The sequence below is a fragment of the Xiphias gladius genome, chromosome 15 (genome assembly GCF_016859285.1).
Source record: "Xiphias gladius isolate SHS-SW01 ecotype Sanya breed wild chromosome 15, ASM1685928v1, whole genome shotgun sequence".
Lineage (NCBI taxonomy): Eukaryota > Metazoa > Chordata > Actinopteri > Istiophoriformes > Xiphiidae > Xiphias > Xiphias gladius.
Window position 1 is genome coordinate 23,396,996 of NC_053414.1, and position 21,380 is coordinate 23,418,375.

A 21,380-nucleotide genomic window follows, 5' to 3' on the forward strand; every position below is an offset into this window, starting at 1 on the left:
CTGTCAGTCCTATTAATCCCTGCAGATCTGGCTCTTGTTTCTCTGGACCAACGTACGAGCTGCTGCCTCCTGGCGACCGCCAGCCAAACTTCTGCCAAACCTCTGCAGGCTCTTCCTCAGGATCTGAAACACTCACGCAGTCCCGTGTCTGACCGGGGTTGACACTCTGACCAACTTGGAAAAGTCAGAAAACCATATACTCTCTTTGCTCGATGCAGGAGAATACGTCCATCTCACCGAGCCACGAAGGAACTGTAGCACAGCACAACAGACTGGAGAACAGGGTCACAACCTCCACTGAGGACATCACAGCCACGCCCCTGTATTTATTTTATTCCATTTTTTTCTATTTGCATTTTTCACACCAAAGATACAATGTAAATAGAAAGGAAACTAATTGTCCATTTTATTAATGAAACTTGTGTAATCTAGAGGCATTTTAACCATAAAATGCATATTTATTTAAATTACAAAGTTCAAGGAAAAAAAAATCAATCATAACCAAACATAAACCACCTTCACCTTACCGCACCTCTGCTATTTTACTGTATAGTTTATTATATTAAAGGGGAAGCGATTAATTGATTAGTCAATGGAACAGAAAATTAATCAGCAAAAATGCCAACCATTAATCTATTCCAGCCTCTCAAATGTGAGGATTAGCATCTTAACATCACAGAGAAATTAATATCTTTGGATTCTGGACTGTTGGTCAGAAAAAAGCTAACAATATAAAGACTCCACTTTGAGCCCTGGGAAATTGTGATTGGCATTTTTCACTATTTTATGACATTTTATGGACTAGATAACAAATAAATCAATTGAAAAAATTGTTGATAGTTTAATTGATAATGAAAAGAATCCTTGGTAGCTGCTCTCCAGTATATTGCGGTTCATGAAAGCATACAATCTAGGAGCCTACTGCCTGCAAACTTGTGCTAGTTGGAGCTGGGTTACTATGCTGATACAAATAACAGTCACTGTTTGTGCTTTTCTTTTCAACATATTTTTGACTTTGTACTATTCCTTGTGTCTCAGGTAGAATTTGGTTGCAGCTGCCCTGAAACGAGTTTAGAAAACCTTTAATGTATAAAATGCATTTTAGTCCATCGCCCTTTTAACCGCAAAACAGTGGTACCCAACCTGACGATAAGGATGTCCTGAGGGGTCACATGATAACTAAAAGGATAGGAAAGAAAAAAAAAGTTACACATTTTGTCCTAAAAGTTTTGCTTTATTCTTGTGAAACACATAAAAAAAAACATGTGTTCACCTCTTCAAGCCTCTAAAATGATTCATAGACACAATCCGAGAAGAAAATAAAAGTCACTCTGGGGCTGAAGTGCTCACAGCTTTTGTCATGAGGGGCAAGAGGAAAACTTCACGTTAGTGGTTCCACAAGCCGAACAGCCTGCAAGCCACTGCTGTGAAGCTGAGGGCGAGTATCACCAGTTTCTCAGTGTCTGGGCCTTATTAATATCTTCCAGATGTGTGACGGGCCTGCGTTATATCGAACGCATTAGATACGCCCAGGGCTTCCTATCTGCTTGAAATGGACTACAGCCGGATCTGTTGTTAAAGGGGAGGACAGCAAATGACAGAAGGAAGCCTAGTAGTCCACTCGGCCTTATGGGATACGAAAGGTTATTGATGTAATATAACGTTAATCTTAAACGAAACCTGGTGTGAGCTGCTTGGAATGATGCATTTTCACCATGTAAACAAGGCAGAGAGAGGCTGGCCCTCGACGGTCTTTTGAGAGCACCGAGCTCCCCTTAAACGGGTCCAGACCTGCCCTTTAATTCAGCCTGCTCCTCCGCCATGTCTCCACTGTCGGCATAACACAACAGCGGGACCCTCAGCCGCGACACCCCTCGCGCCCTTCTCTGTCCGCCGCGTCACCGGCCAGTGTCTCTCCCCCTGCCATGCACCGGGTCACCTCGCTGCTGCCTGCCCTGCTGTTCGTTCTCCTGCCGGGCCCGAGCCGGGGCTATTTCCCCGAGGAGCGCTGGAGCCCCGAGTCTCCGCTCCTCGCTCCCCGGGTCGTCATCGCGCTGGTCTGCCGCAACTCGGCGCACTCTCTGCCGCTGTTCCTCGGTGCCATCGAGCGTCTCAACTACCCGAAGGACCGCATTGCTCTGTGGTGAGTGTCATCGCTGTGAAGCTTAAAAACAACCACGGGCATTTATTATTATCGGAGGAAATGTCAGATATCATGTCAAAACTTTTTACGAACATTTAGGGATATCAAATGGGAAAGTGTGATTTAACGTCGGTCTGGGCTCGTTAAAGCGGCGCTAGAGACACGTCAAGCCCGTAGACATAATACAGAGGCGAAGTGGTGAGTCGTGGCCAGGTGGGGGCGCTGTGCTCTCGCCAGGATGTTGGGAAACGCATGAGCGCTTTATCTCCACCGTTAACGAACCGAATCGGCGGACGAACGAGTGGAAGTGAAAGCAGCGTGGCTCCAGGCGCGCCGGGCCGTTTTATGGCCTTGGCCCCGGCAGCGGAGCTCAGAGGGCGGGTTGCGTCAGCAGAGTCGGGCCCATGAAAAACTTCCATTCAGTCACAGATCTTCTCTCTCATCGCCCCTCCGTTTTTTTTCCCCCTCCACCCCTTTCTCCCTTTTTCTTCCCCCCTCCCTATCCCGCTTCCAAATCTTCGCTTTGCATCGCAGGCTCGGCAGGAAACAAAACAGTATTGTTGTAAAAAAATAAAATAAAATCACCACCTAAATCTTGTAGCCTACGAGCAAGGTACAACAAACGGGTGTCTGTGAAGCTGCCTATTAAAAGCCTCTGCAAGACTTACCTTCCTTCACCTCGGGCTATTATTTTTTTTCCTCTGCCCCCCAGCCCCCAGCCTTCCAGATTATTCTTGTCTGCGGCATTGCTCACTTCCTCCTCTCAGTTTGATCCTGGGCCACCAGATCTGTTATGGAGGATGAAGTTAATCTTTTCATCAGACATTCAGACCTGACAAGTTAAGATGCCATTTCGTGGCAACCCAGTGACCCAGTGAAGGCAGACAAAAAGGGGCAATAGGCTCGAGCAGAGTTGTGTTTAATGTGACTTTGTCAGTTTGGATTAAAATTAAATATCAGTCACTTGTTGTGCTGCGCCTCTTCTAAATGTTGAGCTGAGAGTTTCCGGTGGGAGCAAAAATGAGGGATTCAAGTGTTCCCGTGTCTCTTTAAACAACCCAGCCTGGATGTTGAACTTTTTCCTTGTATCTGAGCCAGAAATTCTGTCCCTGTGTGCGACTCTAACTATGCCCATGTGGCACCCCGCGCTCAAGTTTTTTTCTGAGTGGCTGCTTTGATCTGCAACATATCTCTTCCCTCAGTGGAAGAACTGATATGAAAAGTTTTGAAATGCGTCGTGAAAGACTGAGCTGCTGGCTGGCCACCTGTTGATAACCGCATTTATCTGCGTGGCAAGTTAAGATGAAGGACTTGGCAAGCAGCAACATAGACACACATGCATGCAGCTCGCTAATGGTGAGCTTGTGCTCTGCGGGGACACGCAGGATGACTACTATCAATTCACAAATCTCCCCTTTTCATCCCTCTGCCTCTTCCTCAGCTATCTCATATCTGTTAGGCATCGTTCCGCTGGCATGCAAGCAGTCCCAAATATTTACATAAACCCTATCGATTCACTACCTCTGCTCGTTCAGCACTTCACAGCGTTCAGATGTTTCTCTCAAACAGAGAGGGAAAGTTACACAGATGTAAAGAGAGAGAGAGGAAGAGGAAGATGGCTCGGCGAGTCGGTCGCATGTAGGTGCTGGGACGGCACTGCTGTGTTAAAACGCCACAGACAGATGGGAAACTAACACCCGCAGCACGCCGCCTGTCACTCACGACATGACAGGGTTTTCAGTAAATCAATTTCTCTCATATTTAGACATTCTTTCTCACTCTCTCGACCCTGTCTGTGTCTCTGCCCCTCCCCGACTCACACTGAGATTTGTTATGATAACACAGACAGCAGCTGAATGCCACTCCTCCCCTTCTCAGCCTCTATTGTCTGTCTTTGTTCTTCTCTGTCCACGCCTGATGTTAGTGATGTGCAACTCTGCTCTAATGACAACAAGACCCTCAGAGAATGAGAAGCAGAAGTAGAGCTGTGTAGTAAATCAGTAAATTCATTATCGTCTGGAATTGGGTCTTATTATACTTTTATCTTAAATGTTGTCTTATCCAGGTCTTTTTATGCTAATCTCTAGAGCTGCACTAATAAATACTATTTATATTAACAAATGATCAAAATACTACGTGGAAGGTGAAGGCCTCACTCATAGTGACAGAGAATTGTCACCCAGCTCTGCCGCCCCCCTCAATTCTATGGACCGTTTTAGTATCTTTCAGCTCATTGTTTTGTTTTTCGGCTAAACACTCATCTCTCTCTCATCTCATTTTTCTTTTTTTCAGCAGGCAGCTTTTTCAATTAGAAAAAAAAAAAACAAAAAACACTGATAAACCCGATGAACTCTACCTGCCTAGCAACAAACAACAGACAGACAAAGTTATCAGCTAAAGACCCTGATGTTTTTTTAATTTATATATATATATATATATATATATATATATATATATATATATATATATATATATATATATATATATATATATATATATATATATATATATATATTTTTTTTTTTTTATTTTTTTTTTTTTTCTGAGTTGTGGAGACCAAACAGAGCTAGCCGTAGAGTGAATTTTGGCCTGAAACCCCAAATGAATGCTTATGTTGCTAGACTGGATGGTCGAATGTGTAACTAGGCAGATTTTGCCAACACTTTGACCATAACAGCTTTATAAGGTGATAATATGTCAGTGTTATGTTTTCCCCCCGGTGACCAAAAGAAATGAATTAGCTGCAATTTTACAGCTGCGTTACAGCTGATAGACTTTTTCTAAGCTTATTTGTGTGTTCTAGCTCAACAAGATTATCAGCAGTGAATTGTTCCACTTTTTTGACTTCTTCTTAAAAATTGTTTTTACATTCCCATTACAATTTACCAGAGTCTAAGGTGGCATCTACAAATTGCTTATTTTGTCCCAGCAACAATCAAAAACCTAAGGTACTAAATATCTAATGATATAAAACTGAGAAAAGCAGCTAATTCTCACATTTGAAAAGCAGGAAATTGCAAATGTGTGGTATTTTTTTTTGACATATGACATTTATATTCATCATGTATCTTATTGAAACAATTGTTGCTGTATTTTCTCTGAATCTACTGATGAAATAATCAACTAGTCTTTCCAGCATTATGTAGAAATATAATAATATTTGAGTTTGTCAGTATCCGCCAGTACTGCTAACCATTGTTTGTTTCATGTCTGAACCGTTTCTCCAAAAAATATTTACAGAAAATGTACTGTATCAGGATTCACATTGTATGATCGGACCTATTCCAATATAGTGATCAGAGAGTACCAATCGAAAAAACAGATTCCAATACCAAATCAGTACAGAGAACTGATCTGATACCAGTTTTTGCTTTATCTTTCTCCGTAATTTTAAATCTGCCCATCTCACTGCATGGAACTGATTGGGATCATTCTTCTATGTGTATGGTAACATGAGGATATAACTGCAAATCACTTCTTAGTAGAGGTGGAAGTGTTGAGTTTCTGTTTATGTAGAGACATTAGCTCATTGCAATAAAGAAATGGAGTGGACCAAAAAATAAAGGGGCTCCTGCTGTGCAAATGCCATTTGAGGGGCAGAATAATAACTTCTGGCAAATATTCATAAATAAGGCAATATCGTGCACAGGGATTGCTGTGGTGCTCAAACCTCAGTCAGTGGCCCAATGCAACTCAATAAAGGTGGAATTTTATAACAATAGTACAAATACGCAGTTTTTATGAAGATCAGTCTCATCTTACAGTCAGTGTCAGGACCAATATCTTTCCCACATATTGGATCAGTTGATTCCTAATATGACGCCACTGTAATATGAATTTCAACACACTGTGATGGAGGATTTTATCCATATATCTGCCCCTAAGTCAGAATAACAATGGATCATTGGCTTACGTGGTCTATGGTACTGCAGATGAAGGTGCACACTTTACCCATGGCTCTTTTTCATCCTCCCACAGGGTGGCGACCGATCACAACATAGATAACACCACAGTCATCCTGAGAGACTGGCTTATCAAGGTGCAGAATTACTATCACTATGTGGAGTGGAGACCTGAAGATGAACCCAGGTACTCTGTTTGGTGTGTGTCTGTGTCTGTGTCTGTGTGTGTGTGAGATGGGCACGTTACTTAACTGGTCTTTCTGTGCCTGTCTCAGTGCCTTTGAAGACGAGGTGGGGCCTAAGCAATGGAATAATCTCCGTTATGAACATGTGATGAAGCTCCGCCAGGCAGCGCTGGACACCGCCCGCGAGATCTGGGCCGACTACGTCTTGGTATGTTATCATCCACTCAACAGCTTCATAAGCCTCTTCCTATTATGTGTCTCATGTGTGAGCAGATTAAGTGTAGTAACCTGATTCATAGCACTCCACGCATTAATAATCCATCCATTGTCTGTATCAGCTAAACACCTGTTCAGGGTTATGGGGTAAAAATTAAAGATGTAGATCAGAAAGCAAAACTCAGTCTTTTACATAGAAAAGGAAAGTGACAAAATCAGTTACTTTATTTAGCCATTTTGCTACAGCAGATTTAAGTTATAATGCACCATGAGAAGTGCTGCTATAGTAGGAGCTAAAGTTAGTTTGTTGTTATTTTTTTTTTTTTTACCACTGACAGTTAACTGGTAATGTTGAAGGTAGCCTAAGCATTGGTTCTATGGTAACCCGCACTTTCATGTAACATGATTTAGAGATTGTTAAAAGATTTTTCTTCGAGCTTGTAAGCTCCGGAAAACCTGTTTCCAATGTCAAGAGTGAACTTTGATGTCTAGTTAAAATACTGATTTTTAACCAGAGGTGTGGGTGTGAGGTTGAGGTGTGTTGATATATTATTTTAACACCAACTGCCAGCCAATCAGAAATGGTTTTTTCCATGGCCATGATGTAAAATATAAAACGTTGGTATAAAACATGGCCTGAGCGTAACTGAATTATTGTGACAAGTATCTGTCAATTAATTATTTTTATGGAGACATGAGGAGTCCTTTAATTTGGTGATAAAGTACTTTGACCAAGATATGTAATTAACGTGAAATTTACAGTTAAAAAATAAACTTGTCAGAGCTCTCTGATGAACAAATATGTGATGGCAACACTGGTTCTAAAGTACCTCAAACATATTTTTGGGATTTCTCTAGTTCTTGTTACTAAATGGCAGACATATGATACCCTTGTATCTGGGATAGACTGGTATCAGCTGATATTTCAGCCAGGCTAATAATTAGTCGGGTTAGAGCAAACAACATTGGTTCAGTGAAGCTGGAGAGGTACGGTTTTAAATGCCAGTTTGAGAATGACCTCAACTTTTAATTGGCAATATGAAATGCAGTGGACAAATGTTATGGCTGAAGGAAACTCAGTTTGGTTGGGAGCCGCCTTTATTTATTGAAGTTGCTCTTGGTAAGATACACCGAGGCAAACACACACTCTGTTTAAATACCAAGTTTCAGCATTGACAAAACTGCTCTTCTCTGGACATGGAGCAGCTCTTATTCAAAACACACCTGAGTAAAGTACAGTCTATTGCAAATACAAGTACATTCTGTCGATAAGGGTTATTGAGGGTGCAGGAAGGAGCTGCTTGTGTTCACGGGGCTCTGTGATCAAACCATGTTGCTGTGGCTCAATCAATCATTTAGTGTCAGCGGGTGACATTTTGTCCGTGCCTGCGTGGGATTGTCGTCAATATTGTGCCCTTCTCTTCCCTCTGTAGGTGGCTGACTGTGACAACCTGCTCACAAATCGGGATGTGCTGTGGAAACTGATGAGCGAGAACAAGACCATTGTAGCTCCCATGTTGGAGTCCAGAGCTGCATACTCCAACTTCTGGTGCGGCATGACTTCACAGGTACTACAGATGTCTTCTTGCTAGCTGTTCACCACTTACACCTGTGTGCCAGCTTTAGGTTCACCTCACGGATCCTGCACATCCTTTCCGCCAGATTAAAACGATGAGTATGGAGTAGCTGATACAGTGTGGGTGTGGTATAAATATTCTGTTTTGACTAATGTATTAGTCACCTGTGACAGCTAGATGGCAAAGAAAGACATAAGTACAATACATGCGATAGGAATATTTTAAAACACTGTAGTTTGTGATGAGAAAGTAAAAAACAAATATTATGCATGGGCTTGAAATGATGAACTCCATGTTAGTTCAGCTCTAGAAGGACAAAGGGGCATTTTTTTTTTTTAGTGAGCAAAATACAAATTTTTATGTTTTTATCTGCTGAATAACAGGACGCATCTCCTGCCATCTTCATTACACAGAAATATAATCTAAAAGGAATTTTACACTTCATTACTTTTCCTTAGGCATGAGGAAATCGAGTTTGGAAAAAGTAGTTACTTCAGCAACACTGTAAATTAGTCCATTTGAAAGCAAAGGGGAGATGTTTTCTTATTTTTTATTTTTTTTTATCATATTGAGTGCAGTGTTTTCTTTCTTTTTACTATGCAGGAGCTGTATGTTCTGGTAAATTAAAATTGTAAATTAAAGTAAATGATTTGTTTTGTCTCACAGGGGAACTGAAACTTAACTGATCTGACAACACAAGACTCAACTCTGATAAAAGTCCATGATATCAGTAGATAATATGGCTGCTGTTTGTGTTGCTGATAAAGTTTACTCACAACTAAATGCCACAGTGTATTTTAATTGATGTTATGTCTCAGTTATTTAAAAAAATACTTGTTGATATTTGGACAGTGAGAAAGTGAAAAACATGACCTTGAATATGCAGACACTCACACACACAGTTATGTCGGCATGATTTTGACTAATCGGACTTGTATATCTGATGTCTAATGCATGCTGTCTGTGATCTATTTCTGTCTGGGCAGGATGCCTTCAAGTACTCGTCTTTGCTTCTTTCCAAACCAGAGTAGACATTCGGACATTGTCTGTCCTCCAGCACAAAATAAACCAAATTCAAACAAGAGTCTGCCTCCCTTATTCCTACACAAAAAAAGGCCTGTAGCCTTCTATAAATCGGTATTATTCTGTGTCACTCCGTTACATTTTTTTGATTTTTCACAATAAAAATGAATGTTTTTTATTTCATTAATTTAGTAGTAAAACAGGGAGTTTCAGATATGTCTTTTTAAACTGACACAGACATACAGTAGACTCATAGACTTTGGGCAGCCAATTTTCTTTCCCCTAAATGAAGTTCCCCCTGACGGCTTTTTTATTTCATCTGGAAGCAACTTGGAAGATTGTATGTAACTATACAGTGTTTGTGTGCACTCCCTGCAGGGTTATTACAAGCGTACACCGGCCTACATGCCCATCCGCAAGCAGGAGCGTCGTGGCTGTTTCGCTGTACCGATGGTCCACTCTACCTACCTGGTGGACCTGCGGAAAGAGGCCTCCCATCAGCTGGCTTTTTATCCACCCCACCCAGAGTACAGCTGGGCCCTGGATGACGTCATCGTCTTTGCCTACTCAGCTCGCATGGCAGGTGAGACGAATGCCGGATGGACAGACTGGTTATGCGGAGGGCTTATTAAACATCTTTCTGGACGTGCTCCATATGTAGGTGTAAGCCTTTTTTGCGTTTCTTTTTGCTTTTTCAGATGTGCAGATGTATGTGTGCAACAAAGAAACATATGGGTATTTCCCAGTGCCAGTGCGCTCCCATGCTACCTTGCAGGATGAGGCGGAGAGCTTCTTGCACACACAGCTTGAGGTCATGGGTGAGTCGAGAGGTCAAAGAGTGCTCAGAAAGACCAGAACGATTTCTTTGTGTTCTACAGTTTTAGCAAAAAGGGTTTGAGTTTGCTTGTGATGGAGCACTTAAACACTAGGCTGCGATTACACCCGATCTTGTCTCTGTACAATGGAAGTTTGTTGGTTTCTGTTTTCTGTTTTTTCTGTTTAAGCTTTTGGCATGAGATAAGAATGGAAAGCTGCTCTGGTGATACATAAAGTACAGCAGGAGAGAAAACAGAGTATGCACAAAAAGCTTGTGCAATTAAAGTGCAAAACAAATGCAATGGCAGAATATACTTATAGACTTATAAGCAAGGGTCATGCCATACCAGCTCACCTAGGACCTCCCGGTTCATCTCATGGATTTTCTTTGAAACAAATCATGTGAAAACTAAATTCATGGTACCTTGCAGAATCCTATAGCTCTACTCCAAATACTTTTTTTAGTTATGAATTTTTGAAGTTAGGCCCTGAGAGCTAAATTTCATCATTTTTTGCGATTCTTTGTATGTGTTTTCTAAACCTCACCAATTGCTTATTTTTTACGGGATTAGATTGAAATTTGTACTGAACATCCAAGAAACCTTTTGCAACATATATGTTGCTGAATGTTTTACAGAAATATATATATATTTTTTTTTACCTGAACAAAGAATCTTTAATTCTCAAAAGTTAATTTCTCCACTAGCTTTCACTTTCTTCCAACCAAATTGTGATTCTGTGTAGTATTAATATAGTTTGAAGACACCTAGATGTTATTTGGTCCTGAATAAAAAACTGCTAAATATAAAGTAGCCTTGAAGCTGAAAAATCCACTTTTTAAGATATTTTGACTGTATATTTTCCCAAGAAGGATTATTTTAATTTTCTTTAAACTTTTTTTATGGGAAATTGCTGATATTCATTGCAGATATATAAAACATTTAAGGTGTTATATCTCTCCTTCATCATTTAATAATTTTTTTTGAAAATAGCTAGGTAGATATTTGTACTATGTTGACTTCAAGGTTTTTGATCTGTGTGACACCTATTGAGCCTGTTTTTCATGGGCCTCAGGAAATTTGCAACAAATTAAAAATTCATATCTAAAAAAGTAGTTGGAGTAGAGTTATAGGATTTGCAAGGTCCAGTGAATTTAATAGAAGTTTTTCCATTATTATTATTATTTTTTTTTTCCAAGAAAATTCATGACATGAACTGGGAAAAGTTCTGAGTTCTGGGTGAGTTGATATGCAAAGACCCCTCAAAACAATAGTTCACTGTCTCCCTCTAGCTGTGAAGAAACTGATGGGGTCCAGCTTGCCCGGACCCTAATGGCAGTTGTCCTTGGCAACCAAGGTCTTAATGATATCATTGACCGAGACTCTGGTCTAGGAAGGTAACAGTCATAACCCAGGGGCCCTTCAGCTCAGGGACAGTCTGTCCTCCCTTGAGATTCCTTACACAGTGTGACTTTGGTAACGCAGGTTAATGTTTATAATGTGGTATCCAATAGAATCCCTACACTTGTATGGTTCGATGCTGTGGTCCCATGTAGAATATCCTTATTTGGACACGTAGTAAGTTTTGTTTAAGTTCAGTAGGGCTTAAATACGCCCTGCCAGGATGATGACCTTCAGAATCTGGTGGTATTACACATAGTCAACTTGTATTGCTCATGTCTGTTCTCCTCAGCGCACTGAGCTACAGTAAGTGCTCTGCTCAAGGTCTCCTGAATCTTCTTTCATCACGAGTTGACCAGTGGAGAGATTTCCATCACAGTCACAACATTATACAGCTGGATATTCCTTTGTTCTCTTTGTACAGCATTACTATATTGATTACAGTTGAGGACACACCATAGGATGAAACCTACAAAACAAATAATAATGATAATAATAATAATAATAATAATGGCAATAATAATAATAATAATTATTATTATTGTTGTCATTATTATGATGATGATGATGATGATGATAACAATAATATCTTTATACATATATTCTATCTGCATATACTCTAGCTTGTGAAATCAAAGCAAAGGTTAAACTCGGGTTCCCTGTGGTTCCCTGGACAACATTTTGGGAACCCCGACACATTACACATTCTCTTTGTAACCTTCCCCCCTTTTTTCTTTGAAAGTGAAAAATCCCCCGTTGGAGCCCTCCAGCTTCCTGTCTCTTCCTCCCAAGCAGCCTAACAAGATGGGCTTTGATGAGGTACACACACTCTCCCTTTTACACACACACACACACACACACGCGCGACACACACACACACACACACACACACACACACACACACACACACACACACACACACAATAACCAGAGCATGCGTGTGATATTTTGCGTTTGTGTGCACCCAGGTGTTCATGATAAATCTGGTGCGGAGATCTGACCGTCGGGAGCGAATGCTAAAAACTCTGTACGAGCAGGAGCTCAGTTGTAAGGTTGTTGCTGCTGTGGATGGCAAGTACGTTTCTCATCTTTCTCCCCCACTGCCCTCTGTCTTCCTGATTTGTGGCTCTGCAACATGCGGTGTAGATCGATGTAAGGAGGCAGGCCTGAGACAAACAACCAGTCGAAAGTAGCGGGGTGCACGCTGTCATTTAAAGATTCCCTGAACACATAATTGTAGTTCTTCTGGGGAAAATATAATTCTAATTTTTATCTAGCCTACCCTGTCATTAGGGTGTGTCCTGTTTTACATATTTGATTATGTCCTCTCAACACCTGCATGGCTTTTGTTATATTTGTACTGTAAATTTGTATTCAGCCTTTTGCTGCCCGTTTTCACACACACACACACACACACACACACACACACACACACACACACACACACACACACACACACATCACATCCACGTAATTTATTCTTTCCTTCTCTAATCTTTCTTCATCCCTTCTCTTTCTCTCAGAGCTCTGAACATATCTGAGATAGAGACGATGGGGATTAAGATGCTGCCGGGGTACAAAGATCCATATCATGGTCGTCCTCTCACCAAGGGTGAACTGGGTTGTTTCCTCTCTCATTACAACATCTGGAAGGAGGTGAGATGCTCAGACAGACCTCAGGCCTCCGGTTCTACCTGTACAGGGTAGATAACGTTTATTACTGAAAAACACAGTCACTCCGTTTTGTGTGAGGAAAGGCAGCTTCAATAAACGTACTAGTCTATTGTGAAATACATTGAGCAACTTGCTGTGGTACTCTTCCTGATTGTTTTCTTTATAGTTTAGCTGCACTATTTTTCAGGAAAGATGTCACTAATGAACACAAGAGAAACAAAAAAAATAAAGTGCTGTTGCCATTAATTCTGTATTTGTACTTAATCTGATCAAAAGAATCGGAATGTTTTTGACATCAGTAGAGGATTTAAGAACCTTTTCCCTCATGCTAATGCTTGATCACACTTTAGATGTTATAATGAGGCTTAGCAGCTGCTCAGCAGCACTGTAATGCTATAAATCCATATGTGTGTGTTTAGATAGCGGACCGTGGTCTGCAGACCTCCCTGGTCATCGAGGACGACCTCCGCTTCGAGGTGTTTTTCAGACGTCGTCTCCAGACGCTGCTGCAGGAGGTGACGACACACAAGCTGGACTGGGATCTCATGTGAGTCATGCTTTAGTGAACGGAGGGAAAACACAATGTAGTAAACAGAGGAGGATTATCACCCTCGTACAGTCAGTCCGTCCTTCTGTCACACATGATATCTCAGACACCGGTGCTCAGATGCTGAAGACACTTTGACAGTGAGACATGCAAAGGGCCGCTGTCATACAAGAGCAATGTGGGATGATTTATTTCTCAAAGTAAAAGTCCTGTTGATTTAGATTTTCTGCGTAGACAGTTAGATGACTGACAATTTGAGCCCTTCCAAAGAAACCCCTTCCTTCTCTTTTGTACTGAATCGTCAGGATTGGAAAGTTATTCAATAAAAGTCTAAGGTACAAGCCCCAAACAAGCCTGTGTACATTAAATGGAAGTAGCAAAGTCCACTATAACTCCCAAGGAGGGTTTTGAAAAGAAACATCTAATCACCAAGCCTAAAATTATGCCACATGCACCACTGACAGCAATCTGAGGCTAAGAATGATGCTTTGTAGAAACATGGTAACACATTCAGAGGTTTGAATCGATTCACTTTTGGACTTGAAGTCAGTTTTTGATGAATTTAGTAACTATGGTGCAATGTTTCGTTAACAATTGTAAAAAAAAATGTTTTTAATTTGGTACAACTCTGATTTGCTTCTTTGACTGACATCTTCAGTGGCAGAGGCTCATGGGTATTGTATTATTCAGAGCCATTAACCATACCAAACTGACTTAAAAAAAAAACATGATTTCTCAGAATCACAGTTGAAATAATCAAAACTGATGGCCATAAGCTAAACTCACAGTACTGTTACATTATCCAGGGGACTCCAGTGTTTCTATGTTAATGAATTTCGAGGATATCATTAAAACCAAACTTTTAAATGGGAATTTACACTGAGAAAAATTACTACCAATCTGCTGCTCCTCTCAATTCGCAATAGTATTTCTGGTCAAAACAAAAATGACACATTTGTTACTGATTGGCTGAAGGACAGGGTGATGACTCATCATCATATATAGGGAATAACATTTCTATTGTTGCCTAAATGCATGGTCAGAGTGCATGTTCGATATTAATTTCTGCATACTGGTGAAAAAAATTAAATTAAATTGAATTAAATTATATCGTCCAACGCAACTAATACAGTAGCTTTCTCCATTTGGGACTCTCCAGGTTGCCCATTGTTGAGCGAGAGAACTACACAATTTTACCTTTTTATATGAGAGTATCTACTGATTGCCAACATTTTGTTGCAAGGATTTTGGTCCAAAATGCTGTCATTCTAAATTGCGTTTGACACACAGCACTTGTGATATATATTATCTCTCATTTCCCTTGCCCTAACATTCTCGTACAGTTACATCGGACGGAAGCGCATGCAGGTGGACCATCCTGAGAAGTCGGTACCCAACATACACAATCTGGTGGAGGCTGACTACTCATACTGGACACTAGGCTACATGTTGTCGTTACAAGGAGCTCAGAAGCTCCTCAGAGCCGAACCTCTGCGCAAGATGCTGCCTGTCGACGAGTTCCTCCCTGTCATGTACGACAAACATCCAGTGTGAGTTTAACCCCTCCGCTCTCCTCATTTTCTTTCTTCTCTCTGTTCCTCTTACCTGTCTCTTCTTTTTGACTCTGTCCTGTAGCACTCTTGTTAGTATAATCACGTCTCCAAATTTCTCACTCATCAGTTCAGAGTACATGGACCACTTCGAGCGTCGCGACCTGCTTGCGTTTTCTGCCGAGCCTCTTCTGGTCTATCCAACCCATTACACCGGAGACCTCGGCTACATCAGCGACACGGAAACGTCGGTGGTCTGGGACAACGAGACGGTCAAAACCGACTGGGACCGAGCCAAGTCGAGGAAAACTCAGGAGCAGGAGGAGCTGAGCTTCGAGGCCCAGAATTCTGATGTACTGCAGTCTGAACTGGAGAACTGGAGCGCACGGGACGAGTTGTGATGAAGAAGAGAGGACGTGAGGGGGAGTGAGAGAAAGGTATACAGAGATAAGGATCAGGGAGATAGAACAAAGCTGTGATCGTGGGGGAAATGGGTAAGAGGGAAGGAATAGAACAGAAAGCAGAAGAGGGAGGAAAGGCAGAGTAGATGGACACAAGGCTGACGAGGGACAAATGCTTTTCCTTGTACAGGTCTCTCTCCACTATTTGATCTTTCTCTGAGGAGAGGAGGTTAGACGCAGTGTTAACTCTTGAAGAGTCAGCAAGCAGCTTTTGTTTTATTTATTGCATCCAACGCACATCCCTTGACCACCGCCTGGTCCATTAACAGTCCCATTATTTTTATTATCATTTTGCCCTGACTCGTCCCATACATTATTCTAAATGAATTCCCCATTGAGAGCTATTGCTAAATAAAACTGTTTCAGATATGCAGTATTCCTCTAACATGTCTCTTAATGACTGCTGGTAGCATTTTAACTGTCCAGCATAATTTCACGTGACCAAAGTTTCACATATTAAAGCTGCAGTATGTTTTGGGTTTAAAATGAGAACTTCTAAAATATAAAACATGACATTACATCTCTTTTTGACTAAAAAATCATCTTATGAACCCTCACATTTATCTTGTGAGACTTGGTAGGGGTGCCAACCCCAGGTTGGAAACCACTTCTGTCTTCTTCTCTTCTTCTTCTAGTGACTCCTAACTCCCTGCAGTTTAGGGAGTTAGTTTAGCTCCAAGTAGCTAGTGTGTTATTAATTATACATTTTTTGAGGTTATTACTTAACCTTACTCATTGTTTAACTCCTGAATATATCAGTGTTTCCCTCTATTTTACCTTCACACTTTTACAACAGCAGTTTGGTTTAGTGTTTCAGTTTTTTTTTCCCTCTCACTACATATTGCAGTTTTAACCCAGACTTGCAGCTTTTGTTGCATTTTTATTGGTGAAGATCAGAAAAACAGACTATAGATTTTGAGTAGCATTTCAGGTCTTGTCTCTCCTCTGTGTGTACAAAGTGTGTCATTTTTTACCAAAGAACAAATAAAAATTTTTTATAATGAACAGCTTGTTTTGGTTTTGTGTGTGTGTGTGTTTCTTTTTGTTTTGTTTGTTTTGTTTTACAGACCTTACCTCTGGCCAAGAGGGGATACACTCAAGCAGCAGTCTCCAAAGCTCGGTTAAAAGTACGTGGTAGCACCGACACTTTAACAGTTGTAGGTTGATTTCTAGCCAGAGCTCCAGTGGCTAAAACATCAAAATACACTCTGCACGGCCTCCTTTTCTGGCACACAGCAGTTTAATTTCAGTATAAATGTGAACCTCCCACAACCCAGTTGAGACAATTCTTTTAATTCGTGCCTGCTGGTGTTTGCCTTCCTTGCCAGTGCATAATGGTCGGTTTGGCCACCGTACCCCTCCTCCTTCACTGTGTTTACACAGTCGATCCAAAAATTTTGACCACGTTTGACACTTTTTTTTTTTAATATACAGCCTATGGTTACACATCCTTGAAGACTGACAGGAGAATAGGCTGTATTTAGGCACAGCTGTCATTTAAACTAGATGCTAATGCCAGCATGCTGAACTGTCTAGTGTGCAGCTGGTAATATTTACCATCTTCATCATCTTAGTTTAACGAGGTAGCATGCTAACATTTGCAAATTAGGTCTAAACACAAAGTACAATAGAGGGTCATAGGAATGTTATGCATTTGAAAGCATTTGACAATAAAGCACAGTTTTGATCTAATGATAGCGCTGAATGGAGAGTTTTTACTGTTCATCCTGAGGGCAACATGAATGTCTTTCGCAAACATCCGATAACTGTAGGACCATTTCGGTCTTAATTAAGAGACGGACTTTGCCACCCATGACGCCATGCAGCTTGCATGGCTCAAAGCTTTTGGATGTGTTGTGTGTGCTCACGTGTCCACAGTACGTTCATTGCGTTAAAGGTGGCCCTGTGTGTCTGTATGTGCATCCACGTGCAGTGGTGCAAGTCTGTGTGACTCAGACTAATCCTATTAGATTGCTCTCTCTCCTCACCTCTATATTTACCTCACCCAACTCCGAGATTAACTCAGGTATTTTTCTCCGAGCACCTCTGCAGATCAATAGCCTCTTCTCTACAGTAGGACCTTCTGGGGTTTACTAGAACCAGGCTTGACTCAAACGATCGACTTTTCTCAGTTCATTTCCTTGACGCTCCGCATCCTGGCTGTCAAATCACCTTGATAACAGGATGCAAAAGAATCATTATTATGCTCTGAGGGGTAATAGAGTGACATGAGTAATTAGTGAGACTCCAACTAGCAGCATTAGTAAAGAGAAGGTTGAACCAGTTAGGAGCGCTCACTCGATGCTCCCATAGAATATGTCTCTCTTTTTTCTTTCATTTCTTTTTTCTATTTTGTCTGTCTCTCTTTCCACCATTTGACCTACATGTCTGTCCTCCCTTTGCAATCCAATTTGTCCTCTTCCTTCATCCTTCCTTTACTCCCTCCCTTCTTGTCTTTAAGTAATAAGCTTGCTGCTGTTGAGCTGGAGTTTTAAGGCCTACAGTACACAAAATCACACACACACACACACACACACACACACACACACACACACACACACAGGAGCAACCTCTGCCCCTGAGTTACAGCAGTGCCACACCTACAGCTATCTGTAATCTCCCTTGGTAGACCACAGTGTGCAGGGTGAAGAAATTACAGAGAGAGGGGTGGAGAGGCAGTGAAAGGTTTCACTAAAATAATAGGGAAGAAAGAAAACAAATCAAAGAGAGAATGGCTTGAAAGGTAGAAGAATCTCTGGATATATTTCTTTTCTTGTGGAAGTTGAGGAGTTTCAAGGTGAGGTAAATTACTTGAGGTATATTCATCTGCCACAGCACATACACAGATTGATGGTCTATTAAATTAACTACTAACAAAACAACGCAGTATTGCTAGATTATATCAGGTGTGATCGATCAGATTCAAAAAGTGGACCGGATGGTTGTGAAATAACTTTTCCAAATGTAGAATTTAAGCTCTGACCTTTCTGAGTCTAACAATAAATCCCCCTTTTTCCAGGTAAGGTCCAAAGCTGCTCAATTTCAAACATATTTCTCCTGCATGAGCCTTGGAAGTTTCAGACCCAAAGTTGCAGTCTCAAATAGATCTTGCACAGCTCAGAGCCAGAGAGCCAAATGTAATTTGTGAGGTTATCGCTGTCAATTCTCAGCCTGCAGCGACTGCTGTGACAGTGAAATACAGGCTGGGCGAGACAGATAAAGTACATTTCTGAGCTGTTAGGGCTGAACTTTATTTCTAAATGTGAAATTTATTTCAAATGTAGTTTTTTGTTCTGGACCATAATGCTCTTGGAAAACGCCATCTCATAAAAGCCTTATTCTTGCTGGTCCGCTGGCTCTGTCTGTGCTCCAGTGGTGTGGTTAGATTACGATTACATCTGTCTACAAAAACTGTCGTATCCTATAGACTGGCTGTCCTTCAGTAGGCTGAGCTGCACCGGTTCAAGAGAAAATCAACCCACAATGCTGTTATACTGTTAAATATAGAGATGGTTACAAATGTGGGCCTTTTGTTGTAAAGTTTTTGAGTGTTTGTCTTTCTTCATAAGTCTTAAAATCTCCTCCTTTAAAAAGAATGAAAACATATCAGACAATCATAGTCCACATAGTCTGTCTTGTTACAAATATTGTCTCCATAATAACTGGACACATCTGCCAAACCATTTTATATCATGCTTAGGATTATATGACTGCATCTGCTGTGGACTTGATGGTTTCCCTCCATTTAAAGAAGATGGTCAAAAGCAAATTGTGATATAAGTCACCAAATTCTAGACTCACTATTTTGCACTGATCTGTGTTTGTACATAGAGGCGGCAGAGATACTGTACCTTCATATATTCATGTATATAAATCACTAGCTACCATGTAATGGCGATGTAATTCATCTCAAGTTTATGGAAACAATTATGGTTCTGAATACCTACTGTCTGAATAGCTTCCTCTAGTGCACTGAAAATCATGTGATTTTATGTAAACAAAAGTGCTTCATCAGGAGGAAATAGGGGAATAGAGGAAATACAAGTGACAGGAGAAAGAACTGAGAGTCTTCAGCTTAGCAGTATGTTGGGCCTGAACCTACTGGTATAAAAAACAGAGCGTCGGCCACCCATCATGTTGAATTGGAAACATGATTCTTGTGTTTTTTTTGAAGATTTAAAAGCGATAAAAACCTATTTACATGAGCACAAATGAATCTGCCAAGTGCATTTACATATTTAACACCCCTTCGCTCCACAGAGGGCTTTCACCCTTTCCCACTGCTTTTCTTTCATCATGGTGGACCTGTTCCTTAACCGAGTTCTGGTAGAGAACAACTGGGACCAGGATGAACTCAACACGGAGCGCGAAATCGTCGGGATCCTTGAAAACCGCATCCTGATGCTGTTCTTTGCAACTGCCGAGTGTGAAAAGTGCCAGGAGTTTGTGCCAGTTCTGAATGACTTTTTTAAGAGACTGAAAGATCCAGCGTACATCGAATACCCCAAACTGCTCGCGCTCATCTACATCAGGTCCCTATCCTTCCTTCTCTTTATGTCTTTGGTGCAGTGATGTCATTGTATAAACTCACATTCACACCGATTTATGATTCATAAGATTTCCATTTCCATCTCTCCACTGCAGCTTGGACCAGTCAGAGGAGCAGCAGGAGAGATTCCTCAAAGAGCTGCACAAAAAGGTTCTGTTTTTGGCCTTTGAGGACCCATACAAGAAGTAGGTGGATGGAGGGAGAAGAAGGGTTGACTTTGTTTTTAAAGCTACATTAGTCTTTAGAGCAAGTCAGCTGCCTAGTCAAGTCAAATTATGACATTTCATGACTGTGTGTGTTTTTCTGTTTCTCAGGGAACTGCAGGCCATGTTTAAGGTGAAGGATGTTCCAACAGTAGTGGTCCTTCGTCCTGACAGCTCCATTCTCTCTCCAAATGCTGTGCAGGACATCCATCGTTTTGGTTCTGACTGTTTCCATAACTGGCAGGAATCGGCGGAGCTCATTGAGAGGAGCTTCATGCTCAATGAGGAGTTTGACAACCTAAATATGCGTAGTGCCACCGACCCTGTGAGGAGAGTCAAGTACAAGACAGAGGACGACAAGAGGAAAAAGAGATGGTGGAAGTTATGGGTGAAGGGCAAAGATGGAAATCAAGAGGAGGAAGAGAAAGACAGAGCATGGGATACAAAGAGAAAGGAGGGAGATAAAGGAACATGGAGGAGAAGATAAAGAGACAACGATTGAACGAAAAAACATATATACAGTATAAAGGCAAAGCCTTTTGTGTTGATCTTCTATAGTAACTGTCTTACAGCACATCTTCAAGTCCAGCCTCTTAAATACTTAATTCTTAGCTACCAATACTGCAGCTTATTCACAGGCTCTTTAAGAAATATTTTCTCTGTCTTTAATGGCATGTACATCAGAATGTAAAAAAAAAAACAACATATACACACACACACTGAAAAGAGCTCTTCTGTCGTGTTGCCAGGAGGTAAAGTGTAATGGCATGTAGAAGCATAACGTAACTGTGCCTCCCTGCACAGATCACATAAAATGTTGAAAGGAATTAAATAAGATTGAGTTGCTCTATTTTAAGAAATATACTTCTATTTCTGTTTGTACTGCTACATACGGTATTATTCTTATTATCTTTATTCTAACTATTATTATGTCTAAAATATGATCCAGTCTAGTCTAATCACTTGGCCAACTAATGACTAAAGTTAACTAAGAATAAAAAGTTTTCAGTCATAAGAGCAAAGGTCACCGTTTTCAAACACAGAAACACAACATGTGCATATACATGTTTCTGTTGATATGAAGCACTGAGCCCCAGAATCCCAATTTAAAGCTCCACAAATAAATATCTGTGT

The 21,380-nt window shown here is 40.9% G+C and overlaps 2 protein-coding genes across 2 annotated transcripts; both read left to right on the forward strand.

Moving 5' to 3' along the window:
* Nucleotides 1–1,525: 1,525 nt before the first annotated feature.
* Nucleotides 1,526–16,470, forward strand: colgalt1b (collagen beta(1-O)galactosyltransferase 1b). The gene is made up of 12 exons (XM_040146840.1): nt 1,526–2,143; nt 6,122–6,232; nt 6,321–6,438; nt 7,880–8,014; nt 9,425–9,629; nt 9,745–9,864; nt 12,005–12,081; nt 12,231–12,337; nt 12,786–12,918; nt 13,356–13,483; nt 14,827–15,033; nt 15,164–16,470. Exons 1-12 carry the CDS (start codon nt 1,926–1,928, stop codon nt 15,432–15,434), a joined length of 1,830 nt encoding a protein of 609 aa, XP_040002774.1. The 5' UTR covers nt 1,526–1,925; the 3' UTR covers nt 15,435–16,470.
* A 117-nt stretch (nt 16,471–16,587) lies between these two features.
* On the forward strand, nt 16,588–20,733 carry LOC120800798 (nucleoredoxin-like protein 1). Its single transcript, XM_040147159.1, has 4 exons — nt 16,588–16,621; nt 19,755–20,026; nt 20,139–20,228; nt 20,358–20,733. Exons 2-4 carry the CDS (start codon nt 19,791–19,793, stop codon nt 20,731–20,733), a joined length of 702 nt encoding a protein of 233 aa, XP_040003093.1. The 5' UTR covers nt 16,588–16,621; nt 19,755–19,790.
* Nucleotides 20,734–21,380: the final 647 nt, after the last annotated feature.

What these genes read in the sequence shown, in the direction of transcription:
- colgalt1b (XM_040146840.1), top strand. Translation starts at nt 1,926, where the DNA reads ATGCACCGGGTCACCTCGCTGCTGCCTGCCCTGCTGTTCGTTCTCCTG. An exon ending in AAGGACCGCATTGCTCTGTG is followed by an intron (nt 2,144 to 6,121) that starts GTGAGTGTCATC and finishes ATCCTCCCACAG; the next exon opens with GGTGGCGACCGATCACAACA. An exon ending in CACACAGCTTGAGGTCATGG is followed by an intron (nt 9,865 to 12,004) that starts GTGAGTCGAGAG and finishes TTTCTTTGAAAG; the next exon opens with TGAAAAATCCCCCGTTGGAG.
- LOC120800798 (XM_040147159.1), top strand. Translation starts at nt 19,791, where the DNA reads ATGGTGGACCTGTTCCTTAACCGAGTTCTGGTAGAGAACAACTGGGAC. An exon ending in CTCGCGCTCATCTACATCAG is followed by an intron (nt 20,027 to 20,138) that starts GTCCCTATCCTT and finishes TCTCCACTGCAG; the next exon opens with CTTGGACCAGTCAGAGGAGC. An exon ending in TTTGAGGACCCATACAAGAA is followed by an intron (nt 20,229 to 20,357) that starts GTAGGTGGATGG and finishes TCTGTTTCTCAG; the next exon opens with GGAACTGCAGGCCATGTTTA.